The 16,263-nt window shown below is 41.6% G+C and overlaps 1 protein-coding gene across 1 annotated transcript in view; it reads left to right on the top strand.

The window, feature by feature from the left end:
* The window catches only part of arhgef11 (Rho guanine nucleotide exchange factor 11), a 42,305-nt gene that overhangs the window by 22,585 nt on the left and 3,457 nt on the right, over nucleotides 1-16,263 (top strand). Inside the window, exons 18-40 of the mRNA XM_015399825.1 lie at nucleotides 1,844-1,966; nucleotides 2,353-2,376; nucleotides 2,497-2,623; nucleotides 5,494-5,587; nucleotides 6,416-6,445; nucleotides 6,612-6,744; nucleotides 6,819-7,022; nucleotides 7,177-7,224; nucleotides 7,440-7,588; nucleotides 7,667-7,807; nucleotides 9,596-9,672; nucleotides 10,115-10,240; nucleotides 12,112-12,229; nucleotides 12,313-12,461; nucleotides 12,545-12,620; nucleotides 12,696-12,878; nucleotides 12,968-13,049; nucleotides 13,172-13,240; nucleotides 13,405-13,445; nucleotides 13,977-14,126; nucleotides 14,214-14,474; nucleotides 14,894-15,013; nucleotides 15,143-15,477. Coding sequence (XP_015255311.1) covers nucleotides 1,844-1,966; nucleotides 2,353-2,376; nucleotides 2,497-2,623; nucleotides 5,494-5,587; nucleotides 6,416-6,445; nucleotides 6,612-6,744; nucleotides 6,819-7,022; nucleotides 7,177-7,224; nucleotides 7,440-7,588; nucleotides 7,667-7,807; nucleotides 9,596-9,672; nucleotides 10,115-10,240; nucleotides 12,112-12,229; nucleotides 12,313-12,461; nucleotides 12,545-12,620; nucleotides 12,696-12,878; nucleotides 12,968-13,049; nucleotides 13,172-13,240; nucleotides 13,405-13,445; nucleotides 13,977-14,126; nucleotides 14,214-14,474; nucleotides 14,894-15,013; nucleotides 15,143-15,477 — 2,860 coding nt within the window. The remainder of the gene's footprint in view (nucleotides 1-1,843; nucleotides 1,967-2,352; nucleotides 2,377-2,496; nucleotides 2,624-5,493; nucleotides 5,588-6,415; nucleotides 6,446-6,611; nucleotides 6,745-6,818; nucleotides 7,023-7,176; nucleotides 7,225-7,439; nucleotides 7,589-7,666; nucleotides 7,808-9,595; nucleotides 9,673-10,114; nucleotides 10,241-12,111; nucleotides 12,230-12,312; nucleotides 12,462-12,544; nucleotides 12,621-12,695; nucleotides 12,879-12,967; nucleotides 13,050-13,171; nucleotides 13,241-13,404; nucleotides 13,446-13,976; nucleotides 14,127-14,213; nucleotides 14,475-14,893; nucleotides 15,014-15,142; nucleotides 15,478-16,263) is intronic.

Raw genomic sequence — 16,263 nt, 5'->3', positions numbered from 1 at the left:
GAGCTAATCTATCCTTTCTCTACCTTGCAGCTATATTTGCTGTCCAGCAGCAAAACTTCAATTTTTCCATCTGGAGCAGCAGCAGCGCGTTGGCGCCGCGTCAAGTGCGTCAGATGCTTAAACGCTCCCGACGCGCCGAACCTGCTTGCCATAAAAACGCCCTGCGGGACCTTTTGCTGCACCTATACGCGCGTCAACCATTGACTTTGCATGTAAACTCGCTGCTTCTGCTGCACCTGCTGCGTCCGGTTTACACCGATGTCGAGCGGTTGAAGTTCCTTTGTCAGACCTCCCGCAATAAGCACAGCGTTCATTTGTTTCACCATGTTTTTCACATCAGCTGTGAGATGGGCAGGCATGGAGTCACAGATTAACAGCGATGGTGATGCGTGGAAAAAAAACACCTGGTCTCCTTACATTCACTTCCCTCAGCCACGCTTTCATCATCTCCTCAATGAGGAGATGAGGAGTTCTGCATGGTGCACGGTGGTCTCAGAAGTCCGCAGTAACAACACATAGGGGGCACCGCACCAAAGGGCGTGCCGCACATTTTGAGGGGAAAAAAAGACGTTTATATGTGCCTTATAGTCGTGAAAATACGGTAATTTTCTCTGGTTAAAAAATCAAATAAAATGCAGCCGAGTTGTGCCTATTGTTTTTTTTTTTTATTTTGTTGATGAAAAGTCATTTACAATTTTCTCCACACTCCAAACTGAATTTTAATTCTGATTTTCTGCCACACTAAAGTTCTTTATATGTTTTGCTCCAGGATGTTAATGTTTCATAGCCTTGAATAAAGGTGACTCAAAGTCAGCTTTCATTAGCAGCTTATTTAAAAAGAACCATTAGAAAGACCACATGTGTGAGAAATTATTTAAAACAAAAAATGTGACATATTTGTGATCCAGACTGTGGGAGAGAGAGAGAGCAGGATTTTTAGCAGATAACAGGAAGGCTGTGTGAAGTTTAGTAGAAATGCTGTTTTTTTTTAATTTTTTTTTTTATGTTTTAATATCCATCTGTCTGGAATAATTTCAGTCAGAAATGTTGTCAGCCTTTTATGAATTTCCAAGCCAAGTTTTACATCTACAGGGTTTTTAAGGAAAAAACACACAAAACCAGATGTTTCTATGATTCTATCCATTCTGCACTGATCACTAAAATAATTGAATATATTTTAAATATTTTACCTTATAAAGTTAAAGACTGTAACCTACTTACAATATAAACCTTAAAAGTTTAGAGCGTCTGCTTTCACACATGATGCTTTCTATGGCCTCTGCTGCTGCTAAAGTAAACAAGGCCAGAAAATCTGATATAAATCATGTTCTTGTGTCTTTTTATACGTTTTAAAAAAATCTTAAAGAAAAGATTTAAGGTTTATAAAACCAGGGAATAAGAATCTTATAAAGGAGAGGATATTCTATGTGTAATTCTCAAAAATGGAGATCATCTAAAATAAATTTGCTCAATAAAGAAAACTCCTCTGAAGATGCTTTAGTGGTTTTTGTAACAGGCTCTTTAATTTCACATAGAAATTCATTTAAAAAGAGGTAAAAAAAATAGAACTTTAAATTCGAACAGGTAAATTAGATTATATCTCAGTAGAATGAATATTAGTGCACTTAAAAATAGATAATTAGATTTTATATATTAAAAATAAGATGATAGAGGTTTTTATTTAATCATTATGTGAGATGTAAATCATTATTTACCTGCAGAAAGAATTAAGGGAAAGAAACCTGACATTTTATTTTTTACATTGGTTAGTTGTTTTTTTTTTTTTCCTTATAAAAACGGCTAAGTTTAGCTTAAATGTGACTGTTTTACTGCTTCCTAACAGGAACAAGCAGATGATGGGTCTGGGCTCTCTGTTTGGGGAGGGAGACCTGGCGCTGCTGGACGGGGACCCTCAGAAGGAGAGGCAGGTGGTGGACAGACAGGTCACCGCTCTCTGGGAGATACTGTGAGTCACTTCCTGGTTTTTAGTTTTTCCTGCCTTCATGAACCAAATTCTAACTTAACAATGAGGCGAAATCAGGGATCCTTCCTTTAAAGACAGACTTTCTTTCTTTCTGGAGGAAATGAAACCCAGCAGTGTCTCCTCCTGCTCAGGTCTTTAGAGTCCAATAAAATAGTTAATTACAGAAGGAGCTTGGCCGAAGCGATGATAACAAAGGTCGTTGCTGCAGATCTAAAGCTAGAAAAACATGTGACATTTATTCTTCTGGCTCCACACACCCCGTCAGATCCTCGTCACATGACTCAGACGACAGGGCTGCTGTTTGTTGGAGATGTAACTAAAGTTCTAAAGATATTCAGCAACATTTTCTGTTTCTCTCTCTGTTCCAGATCAAAGCATGAAGAGGAAAGGAGGTAAGACAAATTTAACACGTAAAGCGTGCAGACGTGGTCGCCGACTCGTGTTGTTTTGTTGTTGCCGTCTCGTTTCGTCTCCTCGCCGTGGTTGATTCTGTCTCCTCCTCTTGGCCGCAGCTCTCCTCTGGCCTCAGCCGTCGTCCTCTACCTGCGTCACTCCGGCATCAAGCTCAGAGACTCCAAGGTCTTCCCCGGCCTGAGCACAGAGAAAGAGAAGTGGCTGCCGTTTTTAAAATCCAAAAAGGTAAAGATCCCAAAGCGTCTGCTGGTAAAACGGCTTTCCGCCTCTGCTGCACATTTCATTCATCTTTAACCACATAAAAACACTTTTTATAGGAAGGATCTAAATCCGCCCCCGACTTAAATTGATGTTTTCATTTTAAAAGCTTTAAACTGCTGCTGTTTATCACTCTAAGCTGTTTGAGTGTCGCTGAACTCTGCTCTCAGTCAGCAGGCCGCTGAATGGAGGCTAGAGAGCCGCTCAGTTTGCCTTTAATGGAGGAGATCACTGTCTGGATATGAACCTTTGTAGGTAGAGAGGAAACCAGCAGAGCTGAGAGGATGTTTCTGAGGTTCTGATAGGAATCTCATCTAAGCTGGTTGGATTTTTATTTAAGAGAAAAAAGAACAGTTCTTTTTTTGCCTGCTATGAACATTTATATCAACAGCAAAGATGATATTGGTGTATAACGAAGGAAATCCCTGTAAAAAGGTGGGGCAGACGCTCCTCTGGCTGTGATTGGTTGTTTTGACTCGTCCCGAATTATTCTTTCCAGATTGAAATACAGGCAGTATGCGGGACCAATTGAAGCAGTTTTTTTCACAGGTTACGTATCACATGTACTGCTGTCTGGACATAGGGACAGTTTTAGCCAATATGACAAAAAATGATTTTTAAAAACTTACAGACTTAGGCTTTAAGGGCTGGTTATTCTCCCGCAGCAGTGTGTCGCAGATATTTTTGATTTATGCCCAATATTGAAGCATGGTCTGCTCTATGTTATTCCACGCCACAACGCAAGACGGACAATCAGGAACTAGCTGTGGTTCTAAATAGGCGGTAAGGAAGTGGAAACAATGTAAGGGGCAGGTTTGTGTGACAACGGAGGGATATTAGGGGGAAAAGTAGCGGGGATCCAGGTGGAAAAACACTCCCAGCGTTCTCGCGCACCTCGTTCTTCTAGCTGTTCCATCTTCACGAGTCGTTTTCCACAATGGAGGTCATACAAACTAAACAAGCCTGTAAGGTACCAAACAGAAAATATGCATAGTGTAGAGCGGATGTAGATTTGATCAATCAGAAACCTGCTGTCTGCGGCACTGTCTGTAGTCAACCACAATTTTGGAGAGGTGCAGCAGAGTGTCTGTGGAAGGGGCGTGTGTCGCGTTCACTGTGACGCACGCAGACAACCTGGTTTCTGAGTATTAACTGTCAGAGGGGCAGCATTATTTTGATTTATATATATATATATATATATATATATATATATATATATGTATATATATATAAACTAGTGTTGCACCAATGCCATTTTTTGGCCGATACCTGGCTGTGTAGTATTGGCCAATAACAATACCATCTGTTTGAAATTGATGCGTGTGTGTATATAGGTAGAACTGCATACTACTTGGATGTAAAATAATTGCCATCATAGCTTTGACCCCCACATACCAGCGGTGCACTGTCGGTAAGAATCCCATTCTACAGCAGCCTATGGACCGGTTGCCTCCTCGCCGCGGCGGCTGGAAGGCGGTTAGCATGTACTTAAACCAAACTGCAGGCATCAGGATAATAAAAGCAAACATGTTTTGTCTGCAGGTTTCAGCATCTTAAGGTAATTTAGGCGTCAATAAACTGTTTCAGAGGAGTGATCACAGCGCTCTGCATCATCAGCGATGTGTCTGTCTACATGTCAGCTCCCAGATCAGCTTCTCTGATTGGTTGATGCGGCGCGTCGAGCAGCAAAAGTTCAATTTTTCTATCTCGAGCAGCAGCGCGTTTGCAGCGTGGCGCTCGTCAGATGCTTAAACGCTCCCGACGCGCTGCTTCAGCTGCTCATAACGAGCTGCGGGACATTTTGCTGCGCCTTGACGCACGTCAACCATTGACTTTGCATAAACTCACTGCTCCTGCTGCGTTGGATGTGTACACAGCATAATACAAGGTGAATCCAGTAGAACCTTTTATTGCCTACCTGGAATAAGTGACAATAGTTGACTAAACTTTTGGCTCTCTAAATGGTATCGGTGCCCCATTTGTTGGTATTCGCTGATACAGATACCACCATTTTAGTACTGGATCAGGGCCCCGCCCGATATCAGTATCGGTGCAACACTAGTTGTAACATTATGGTGGTGTGGGGTTAGCATTAATAGCTAGCTTTTATTAGTTTTATTTCTGGCTTTAATCAGAAAGTCAGCTTAAAATAAGAATAATCTGACTAATTCTGGGGCTCTAGCCTCCCTGATTCAGGAAGTTAACAGGTAACATGTTGTTTTTTTAAATTAACTTTATATTTGATGATAAATTAATCAATTGAAGGCTTGCTAACTGAATCGTACTCATATATCAAACATTCAGTTGTCTTCAAGAAACTTTCTCCTGAAGATCATTAACCTCAGAGATCTACCGATGCGTCAACCAGCGCACATTTTTCACCACGATTAGCAGCTTTTCTCTTTTTTTAGCGGCGGTTGATATGTGCATAGTTACACTGACTCATCAGTTAGGATGTTCCTAACATTTTTAAGCGCTTTGGAAGAAAAACTAAACAATCATGTCAAAGTTTTCCCTTTAGATCTCCTGTTTCCTGAGGCCAGTTAAGCTCTGCTGGTTACAGAACCAGTCTGGATGATTCTTTCTTTATAAAACTAACAAATGCAGCATGAAGGGCGGAACTGGATATTCTGCTGTTTTCAGTCTTTCTATGGTGGTTTTCAGTTTTTTTTTTTCCTCATATAGAGAAACTTATAAAAGCAGGATTTTCTGGCATTTAAATGTTTTAAGGAGACGTTTGAGGTGTTCTGATGTAAAAGGGGACATTTTATTGTCAGTATGAGAAAAAGAAAAAAGACAAAATATGTTTGATGTTTCTTTGTTTTTGTCCTCTGCAGCCAAGCAGCGTTAAGAAAGAGAAAGATGGAGAAAGCAAAACAAGGAACCCCATCCTGAAGTACATCGGCAAACCCAGGAGCACATCCCAGTCCAGTAAAGACACACACACACACACACACACACACACACACACACGGATATATGATCCTTTCTGTTGTCTTTAAGTGTTTATGGCTGAGACAGATTCTAAAAATTACAACTAAACATTGAATGAAAATGTCAAACCTGATGTTTTAATTAATGCAGAAAAAATTTCTATTATCGTTACTGTTAAGATAAAGTTTGTTTTTCTAAACCTGGAAGTATTTTCACACATCAGATTTAGCAGGTGAAGTAAAAGTGCAGCACAAAAGTGCAGTCTTTCAGCCAGCTGACCTCCAGTCCGCAGCCACATATGCGCTGCAAAAACGATCTAGAAATAAATAAATAAACATTTCTTAAATTAAGGGTATTTTCCCTTAATTTGAGTAGGTAAATGAAATGATTTCCCAGTGGAATGAATATTTTTACTCTTAAAATCAGATAATTAGATAAAATGCACTTGAAATAAGACAATGCAATTGTGTTTTCTTATTTTAAATGTAAATTGTCTTGCTCCGTTGGAAAAGTGTTTCACTTACCTCCTCAATCCAAGAACAAATTCACTTATTTTAAGAAAAATGTACTTATCTAGATTTCAATTTTTTCCAGTGTGTTGATGTTTGCTGTATTATGCTCTAAGTATGTTGTATCCTAGTAACAGTTGCCAGGTCACAGCTCCCTCTCCCTCTCTCTTCACCTCCAATCATGTTTTGATTTTTGCCTGCGTCAATCATGTCGTCCTTTTCTTTTAAAATGGTTTTTAATTTAAGGGTCTTCAAATCTCATCACTCATAATTCGATGCTTTCTTTTTGGCTTGTTTTTTTGTTTGTTTTTTTTAGCATTCCACATCCCGTTGTCACCCACAGAAGGTATTTTATTGTTTCCTCTTTTTTTTTATTTAATCCAATTTCTTTAATTTGTCAAATCCATTAAAGTTCAACCGTTAATCTCAGATTGTCCCTTTCTAAAAATCTTCTCTCTAGTTGATCTGTGTTGTTGTTTTTCTTGTCCCGCTGATGACTGCTGTGTTCGCAGTGCGTTCTGGCAGCGTGAGGAACATCATTCAGCAGTTTGAGAACCACACAGACCTTCCAGGAGAGGACGAGGGGGATGCTGCGGACCCCCAGAGGCTGTCCTCCAGCAGCCTGGGAGAGGAAGACATGGACAGGTGAAGCCGCTCGTCCGTCCCGTCCTTCCTGGCCCTGAAGCAGGACATTAACGTCTCCCTGGTTTCTCCCACAGTCCTAAGGTCGCAGTGCGTCCCAGACGCAGCGGCTCGTTAAAAGCTCAGGGAGAGGACCGCCGGCGGGGCGCCGTCCCCGGCGGGGACTCGGTGCCTCGCTCTCGAAGCGACGTGGACATGGAGGACTGCGAGGAGAGGGAGCAGCCTGGCCTGCCACTGCTCCATCACAGCGCCTCGTCATCCGTATCCAGCAGCTCGGCTCGGTGAGGATCCGTCAGTCTGAACCCTGCTGGGGTTTTATTTCCTGATCAGCTCAGACTGCAGGCGTCTTGTTCAGCCTCACAGCCGCTCTCTTTCCGCTCCTGAGGTTTAGCGTCTCTCCTCACGCCGTCTCTATTTCCGCTCTCCCACACTCAGGTCTCTAGAGAACCCTACACCCCCATACACCCCCCGGTCCAGGCGCAGGTGAGTCCCCCCCATCATCCTCGCTCAGGATGAATGAAAATCGCAGAAGATAAGGAAATAGAGCCAGAGAATTAAATGGGGATTTGGTTTATTTATTCTGTCTTTAAGCAGCTTTTTTGTTTCACTGTTTAATCTGAATTTAAAAATGTGAATAATTTTTTTTTTCCTGTTTGTGTCTTCATCCTGGCTCCCATCTCTACATGTTACTCCATCAGGAGTGTGGACTCCCAGCAGGCCCTGCTTCCGGACGGTGCGTTGCTGGAGGACGAGGTGTGTGACGGTCAGAACTGGAGGGACACGGTTGCTCCTGAGCTCCTGGCAACTCTCAGCCCCAAGGAGGTGGAGCGGCAGGCCGTCATCTACGGTACGGCTCACTTTTAGCGAGATCTAAGACTAAACTTTGAGGCGTCTTTCATTTATGAGTTTCCTCTGTGCCATTCAGAGCTCTTCACCACCGAGGTGTCCCACCTGCGGACCTTACGGGTTCTGGATAAGGTGTTCTACCGCAAGCTGAAATCCGTGCTGAACCCGGAGGAGCTGGCCTGCATCTTCCCAAACCTGCCGCAGGTTTACGAACTCCACGGTCAGTCTGGCTGGCAGCGTGTTGTACATTGTTGTTCATTTTTAGACGTGCAGTGTGAGCAGATACACTACCGTTCAAAAGTTTGGGGTCACATTGAAATGTCCTTATGTTTGAAGGAAAAGCACCGTACTTTTCAATGAAGACAACTTTAAACTAGTCTTAACTTTAAAGAAATACACTCTATGCATTGCTAATGTGTTAAATGACTATTCTAGCTGTTCTTAAAAAATGAAGGCTATTCCATGCGAGAAATTGCTAAGAAATTGAAGATTTCCTACAACGGTGTGTACTACTCCGTTCAGAGGACAGCACAAACAGGCTCTAACCAGAGTAGAAAAAGAAGTGGGAGGCCGCGTTGCACAACTGAGCAAGAAGATAAGTACATTAGAGTCTCTAGTTTGAGAAACAGACGCCTCACAGGTCCCCAACTGGCATCTTCATTAAATAGTACGTGCAGTAGACTGTTTTTGTAGCTTCTGTAACGAGCTAAACTGTTTTCAGATGTGTGAACATGATTGCACAAGGATTTTCTAATCATCAATTAGCCTTCTGAGCCAATGAGCAAACACATTGTACCATTAGAACACTGGAGTGATAGTTGCTGGAAATGGGCCTTTATACACCTATGTAGATATTGCACCAAAAACCAGACATTTGCAGCTACCACATTAGCAATGCATAGAGTGTATTTCTTTAAAGTTAAGACTAGTTTAAAGTTATCTTCATTGAAAAGCACAGTGCTTTCCTTCAAAAATAAGGACATTTCAATTAGATTAGATGAGCTTTATTGATCTCACAGCGGAGAAATTCACTCGTCACATATTGGCATGGTAATAAAAGAATGTGCAAACAAGGAGGAAAAAGGTGCATTAAGAAGAATAAACTATATATATATATAGTATATAGTATATCAAGATAAATAAGGGTTACGGTGCCAGTGTACATGTATCGCACACAATGAAAGACAAAATAAAAAAATACAAGGTATTTGTGACCCCAAACTTTTGAACGGTAGTGTAGATCACATCAGAGCATCTGGCGGCAGTGTGAGAACATATATAGTGAGCTGTTAACTCTGACTATACCACGAAACTGCAGGGTTTTGTTGTACAGTGTGAGCTGTAGCTGCGTGCAACGATTGAATAAAATTGCACAGTGCGTGCCTGGCTTTATTTAATGAATGAATTAAATAATTCAGTTAAAGGTCTGCACATCTAAAAACAGTGAGAACTAATCCGCACTCTGTTTGTTTGTGGTTCAACACGTCGGATGTGATGGTTTCTTGTTTTTGATAAAGGAAAAATATGATTTTAAAACTATTTTTGAAAATGGCCGCCTTCAGTTGGCTATAAAATAGGTTTTAAGCTGAAAAATTGTGCTTTTCAGACAATTTAACAAAGATAAAATATATAATTTGTTATTGAAATTACCAGGGGAATAAACACTATTCCAGAAAAATGGAAAACCGCAGCAGGATGTATGATCCCACTATGTTTGCATGAGAAAATGTTAAACCATGCAAGTAAAATTGATCTGAGAAAGTAAAGAACAACCTGATGAAAGGCAGCCAGCGGTCCATCAGTGTTTAGATGATGTGAGGAAAATCTTTGTTTCTGCTCGTAATGAATAAATCACAGAAACATTTAGCCTTCAGTAGAGCTTCACTGCAGGAAGGCTGTCAGGAGTCAGAGGCTCTGCAGCATCGTCTCTGTTGATGCTTCCACCACTGATGGGGAATTATAGCTGTACATTCTGGCTGATCTATTTCTGTGATTGACTTGTTTGCAGCGAGTCTTTGTGAGGAGATGAAGACGAGGAGAGAGAGTCCCATCGTTCAGGACATCGGAGACGTGTTGCTGGCCAAGGTGAGCCAGCTGAGCTGTTTCTCTAAACGCTAATGGAGCCTAAATCAGGGCTGCAGCTAATGATTATTTTGTTAATTGATTACTCTGTTGATTAGCGTTTTCAATTAATTGATTAATCAGATAGCAAAAGGTTCCTTAAAGAAGATTTTTTTTTACAGCATTAAACCAGTTGAGACTAAAACGTTTCCCCTTGGTGATTGTTTCAGTAATCGATCAATCCAATTATTGTTTCAGCCTTAAACTAGATTCAGTATTTCTGTGACAAATGCTCCATGTGGATAAACTACAGGCTGAGTGTTCAGAAAAGGATGATTGTTAGGAAACTGCCCTGCATTCCCATTGTTAAGTAAGGTGGAGGGTGAATAATGCTCTGGGCCTTTTTCTTCTTTAAAGGCCGTCGTCCATCGTTAACTTTGAAATGGCGGTTTTTCTGTTTTTGCAGGTCGAAGGTGCAGCCGGACACGAGTTTCAGGAGCAGGTGTCTCAGCTGTGCTGCCAGCAGACTCAGGCTCTGGAGCTCATCAAGAACAAAAAACGGAAAGAGTCGCGCTTTGCTCAAATCATCCAGGTCAGCGTCCCTCAAACTCTGCACCGTCTGAATTAATGACATGTCAGCGAGTTCAGACATCCTATATTAGCCCAGCTCCTATTAGCATATCTGAATGCATTGGTTTTATTTCTATATCAACCTGTAAGGTGTATGGTGTGCATCTTTGGCATAAAACTTTATTTGTTTTTTGTATTTTTACATATATTAGACACTTATGCTGCATTCACACAGCAAGCAGCAGAAAAAGCAACAGGCGTGCTGCTTCATTTTTTATTCTTGTACAAGTTTAGTTCTGATGTGTGGCTGAAGCATCTTTGCTGCTCTAGCTGCGCGGTGGAAAGGCAGGTGTGGGTGGAGCTACTCTATAATTTCTTTGCCTGTAACAATGGCAGCTGTATTTGCTGTGATCAGTGGGCAAAGTAGTTAAAGTAGGTAAGTAGTTTTAATGTTTTTAAGTGAGAAAGTCCACCTGAAAACTTAATCTGTGCAGTTAATCCAGATTACAATCCTAGCTTCAAATAATATTTCGCTATTGTGGCCGCTCAGACCTCCGTACACCGGCGGTGCGCTTTCACTAGGAATCCTGTTCAATAGCCTCTGGCCCGGTCACCTTTGTGCGGTTTTCCGCTACTGTTCACGGCGGCTGGAAGGGGTTTTTTACGTACATAATCCAAACTGCAGGCACCAGGATAATAAAATCAAACATATTTTGCTGGCAAGTTGATTTAAAGCCGTAGGGAAATCATATTTAAATGTCAAATCATTCTGGCTAAAACATGTATATAAATGTACTCTTTATCAGACGATATTGTCCCAAAATTTAGAAAATTTCTATTTAAAAAAAAAATCCTGTCTTTAAATCTGTGTGTGTTTTTTTGGTTATCTTATGCAGGCCAGTTAGTTATACGTCAGCCTGAACACCTAAATTCATCCAATCATACATCAACGGTCATCTGTCAATCACATTTTTTTGGTCATAGCATCTTGATTCAAATGTCGCACCTAATATACGCAAAGGTTAAAATAACAATAATTTACTTTCCTATTGAGTTGCGTCCCAGTGTTACCAGGGATGGACGTCTGTGTCTTCAGCAGGCGTAGAGCTAACAGAACTGGCAGCGTTGTGAGGCAAGGACTCAAACATGTACGGCTGTAAGCCTTCTACACCAAACCAAGCTTCTGCCGCCCTGGCGTCCTCTTCCACAACAACTTCGTCCCCGCTTTCCTCCTCTTAATAAAAAATGTATGATGGAGGAGACTCATCAACGACCTCTGACACTTCACTCTTGTAAAGTCGTGCACCACTTGGGAGAAACAGTTGGAACGGCCATTTCCCTACGACTTTAATCAACAGTTTCAGTGATCACAGCGATCTACAGCAGCAGTGTCTGTCTCTCCTCCAGCTCCCAGATTAGCTTCTCTGATTGGTTGATGTGGCGTGTCGAGCAGAAAAAGTTAAATTTTTTTACTCCAGCAGCTGCTGCGTTCGCAGCAGGTCGTGTGCGTCAGATGCTCAGAAGCTCATGAGAATTTTCATAAGCTGCTCAGAAGCGCTTCTAGACTTTTTGCTGCGCCAAGATGCGCGTCAACCGTTGACTTTGCATTTTAACTATCTGCTTCTGCTGCCTCTGCTGCTTGGAAACGTAGCATTAGACAAACTTTATCATCATTTCGTACACACAGGATGTATAGAAAAAAAGATTTTGTTCAGTACGTTCTCAAGACATTTCCATTTCTTAAAGTGCAGCAGTGATAAAATGTATTCTATGTAATATTATCTTATTAGTTTTTCTTTATCCTATAAAGTTAATATTTCTTGACTGGTTATAAATGAAAAGCATAATAACGTAGAAGCTTTGCGTCTTTTTGACGTAATGTTTCTGACTCAGGAGTGTGAGGCGAGTCCTCAGTGTCGTAGGCTGCAGCTGAAAGACCTGCTGGTGTCTGAGATGCAGAGACTCACCAAATACCCTCTGCTGCTCGACAAGATCATCAAACACACAGAGGGTGAGCAAGCCGCTCTCTAAGCGACGCCGTTTCCATGGAAACAATCTGATTTACAAAGAAACCTGCCGCCGTTTCTCCTGCAGCCGGGTCGTCGGACCTCCCGTCGCTTCAGCGCGCCCAGGCCTGTTTCCGTGGGATACTGAAGGCGGTCAACGAGGACGTAAGGGAGACGGAGCACCGGCAGCGCCTCAGTCAGTACCAGCGCCGACTGGATGCCGCGCCTCAGTTCAAGGTGGGACAGAAGGCCTTCATTCAGCCTGGTGACGGCGTTCTGTCACAAGTTATTTCTGATAACTTAACCTCTCTGTCGTTTAGAGTCTGGACCTCACCGCCAAGACGATGATCCACGAAGGTCCGCTCATCTGGAAGATAAACAAAGACAAGCAGATAGGTGGGTTTTCCTGACAGCGATCAGCGCAGCGCCGCCTCGTCAGACCTGCTAACCCCTGCTGTGCTCCTCCTACAGAGATCCAGGCGCTGCTGCTGACAGACTGCCTGCTCCTCCTCCAGAAAGGCCCGGATGATCGGCTGCAGCTGCGCTATCCGTCCCGCTGGTTGGGAGGAGGAGGCGGGGGCAGCATAGACAACAAGACCTCATTCAGCCCTCTGGTGAAGCTGGACTCTCTGATCGTCCGCTCCGTAGCTACAGGTACGCTGCAGGAGGAATTGGACCAAGTTAGATGAACGTCTCGTTCATTTTTTTAATCAAATACCTGCTTTTGTTTGTTTTGGTGCCAGATAAAAAAGCTCTGTACATCATCAGCACCACGGAGACACAGATCTATGAGCTGGTGGCAGCTTCTCCATCTGAGAAAGACACGTAAGCTGGTTCCTTTGACTCTTTTAGATCACAGACCAGCTTCCTTCTTCTTTTCTTTAAAAATAAACTTTTTCTTCTCTGTATCTGAATGAGTTTCTGACTTTTTGCTGTTTGCTTCACAGCTGGATAGATTTACTTGAAAAGACGACCAGTGGATTGAAAGAGAGCAATCACAGATCACTTCCTGTTCCGTGAGTATTTCTCCTGTTCAGAATCAGGTTGTGATTAAATGTTTGCTGTCACTGAAAACAACTTTAATTACTGTAGGTTTAGCAGTTACTTTCTAATGCTACATTTTTAAAGCACAGCTCTATGAAATAATTGATTATGTTTTTTTTTTGTTTGTTTTTTTTAGTTCTCCTGGTTCAAACAGAAGTTCACCAGTTTTAACTGAAGGTAAAAAAAAACACTGATCTGTTTTGCTCAAGAAAAGAATCCAGAGAAACTTTGTTTTTTTTTTCAGTGTTTAAAGAGGAATATGAAGTTGTTTTTTTGGTTTTTATTAAAGTTAAAAAAAAGTGATCTGAAAGGGGAAAATAATTTTGAAAATAAATCTAATCAAGAGAACAAATGTTCACACTAAAAGCAAATAACATACGTTATGTTATGTTATATATATATATATATATATATATCATGGGTACTTGTTGATGGCATTAAAATTATTTCTAAGAGCATTAAAAAGCATTAAATTAGAGTTACTCGTTCCTGTATAAACCTTGTTTAAATGAAGTGTTAAAGACAATCCTTTTTGTTATTTTACTCATTTATTTACGTTTTTGTTTAGTTCAGGTGTTAATGTAAGGATTTCCTTTCCTTACGTCTAATACTTTATTCTCTCTCCATCTATAAAACTTTGTGTTTCTTCCTTTTGCGACTGAAGCTTCTATGGTTGTTTTTAATGCTTCTACTTTTTTAATCCATCAGTCCATCCTGTGGAGGAGCAGTCAGACTTCATGGAGAGCCTTCCATCCCATAATGACCACGAACTGGGCGACCTTCCTACAGAGCAACCTGACGCTGATGGCAGCGATGAGGACCAGGGAGTCGGCGTAGCGGAAGCAGCTTTACATGATGGTGAGAAAGAATCAGAACCGGAAGTTCTGAAGGTTTTATATGATGATAAACATTTTCAATCCTTCTTATTTTTCGTTTCCTCCACAGTGGAAACTCTACGAAGGCTCATTTTACCGCATGTAGAGGAGGACAGGTGGAGCCACGATACAGACGACACCCCCACCAACACCATGAGCAACGGAAATGCCGAGAGGAGACGACAGGAGTCCCTGGAGACGGTGCTCGACTTCTGCATCAATGAATTGGAGCCAGAGGCTCCGCCCCCAAAAGCTAGGCCTCCAGAATCTCCGCCTCCAGAAGATCCGCCCACACCCAGCAGGCAAACCAGTTTCAAGGTTGTGAGGAAAGGTAAAAAAACTGCTGCGAGGTCTAACGTTAAATGATCTTTTTCTTATATTTAATCCTTTAATCCTCACTGGTGATGATGACTAAAATTAAAGATATTAGCTGCGTTTCCGATGCAAATGTGCACAGAACTATGATGATATTCTTCTAATTTGAAAGATTCAGAGTTTCGCAATTGCGGTACGTCCGTTAAATTAACAATTCACGCAATCTGAGGGGTAATGGAAACGCTGCTATTATCTGACCATGATTAGTCTTTGAATTCTGGGAGTCTTTGCATGTTTCTTTTCAACCTGTGATTATTTATTCTTTAAATTTAATTTGCCTGCAAAAATCAAAAAAACAAACTTTTTGTTCTTCTTCACCTTTCCGCTTTCTTTCACTCTTTCACTCTTCGTCACACGTTGGTCCTCTATGTGTAGCTGTGGTTGCGGGTGCTCCTCCTCCTACTCCTTCTTCTTCTGCCCCTGATGGCATCACTGATGATGTCAGCCTCCCCTCCCACCTGCCGTCCCAGTCTAGAGGCGAGGTCAACCAGCAGGGTAATGGAGGCAAAATGAGTCGCCTGCTTCAGTTTTATGACACAAACAAACTTAAATTACTGAAGTAATCAAAAATAACCTGCAGCTGAGGTGAAAATGTCAAACTAAAATCGCCTCTCTGGTTTCCAGGGAACATGTTCTATCTGGTGTTACCCTCAGAGCAGGGAGAGAGCGTCACCGATGACGTCCGTGACCCTGCCACACCCACCGCCAACCGCGTCCCTCTGCGTCTAGAGGAAGTGTTGTCGGCACAGATTCAACCAGAGGATGAAGCAGCGGCCTGCTGCTCAGAGTTCAGCCAATCAGAGACAGAAACTATGCAATTGGAATTAGATGTAGAAGAAGAAGAAGAAGAAGAGGAAACGGGCCCAGCAGAAGCTGCACAGCAAAGCCACGTGATAAAAAACGTGGATGAGATTTTTCTCACCATCGAGGGTTTGATGAGCAAATTGCACAAACTGAAGGTGAGGTTCTTTTTTTTTTCTTCTTTAGTCTCTGAGAAGCAGAAAGCTTGATCATTTAGATCCTTGCTAAAATATTCACACCTTTACCAGGGTTATATAGTTAAAACGAAAACAAATAAATAAATAAATAAATAAATAAATAAATAAATAAAACTATAGCTAACTAAAACTATGGCTGTTCAATATGATCGTGGTTATTTTGACTGAAATTGAGGTCTGAGTTATTTAATAAAAAGTTACAGCTAATTAAAACTAAACTAGAATCAAATATCTAAAACTGGTTCTGCCCCCCGAACTGAAAAATAAACTAAAGAAATTTAAATACAGGCCAATTTTTCTTGAAATAGGTGTTTATGACTGTGATTTAGGCAGGAAGGTCAGATAATCTAACCTTGCGCTGAAAGCTGGATTGTCACGACATCTGAGGTTTCAGTCTCACAACAAATCCATCTTGAAAGATTCCCGCTAATACGTCCATCTCATAACGACCAGCGGGTCGGACCAATGACATGCCAGCAGTGTTTTTTATGGGTTGGACAGTGAAAAAGGCCTTGCTGGGGCATAACAAACATGACTACGCTGGAGGACTCACTTGTCGACACCGCAATTGTTTTAGCTAAAATAGCGACAATTTCTTTTTTTAAAAAGGAGCAAAGAGAAGCACTCTGTGAATTTTTAGATGGGAAAGATGTCTGGGCTTTTCTTCTGACAGAATTTGGAAAAAGTTCAATTAATCAGCTTACAAAACATGACGATTCGCTGCTACAATTTTTTTTATTTTTTTTA

Source organism: Cyprinodon variegatus, unplaced genomic scaffold (assembly GCF_000732505.1).
Source record: "Cyprinodon variegatus isolate N-32 unplaced genomic scaffold, C_variegatus-1.0 Scaffold1049, whole genome shotgun sequence".
Classification (NCBI taxonomy): Eukaryota; Metazoa; Chordata; class Actinopteri; order Cyprinodontiformes; family Cyprinodontidae; genus Cyprinodon; species Cyprinodon variegatus.
The sequence above is the reverse complement of the archived record's forward strand: the minus strand, read 5'-3'. Positions and strand labels throughout refer to the sequence as shown.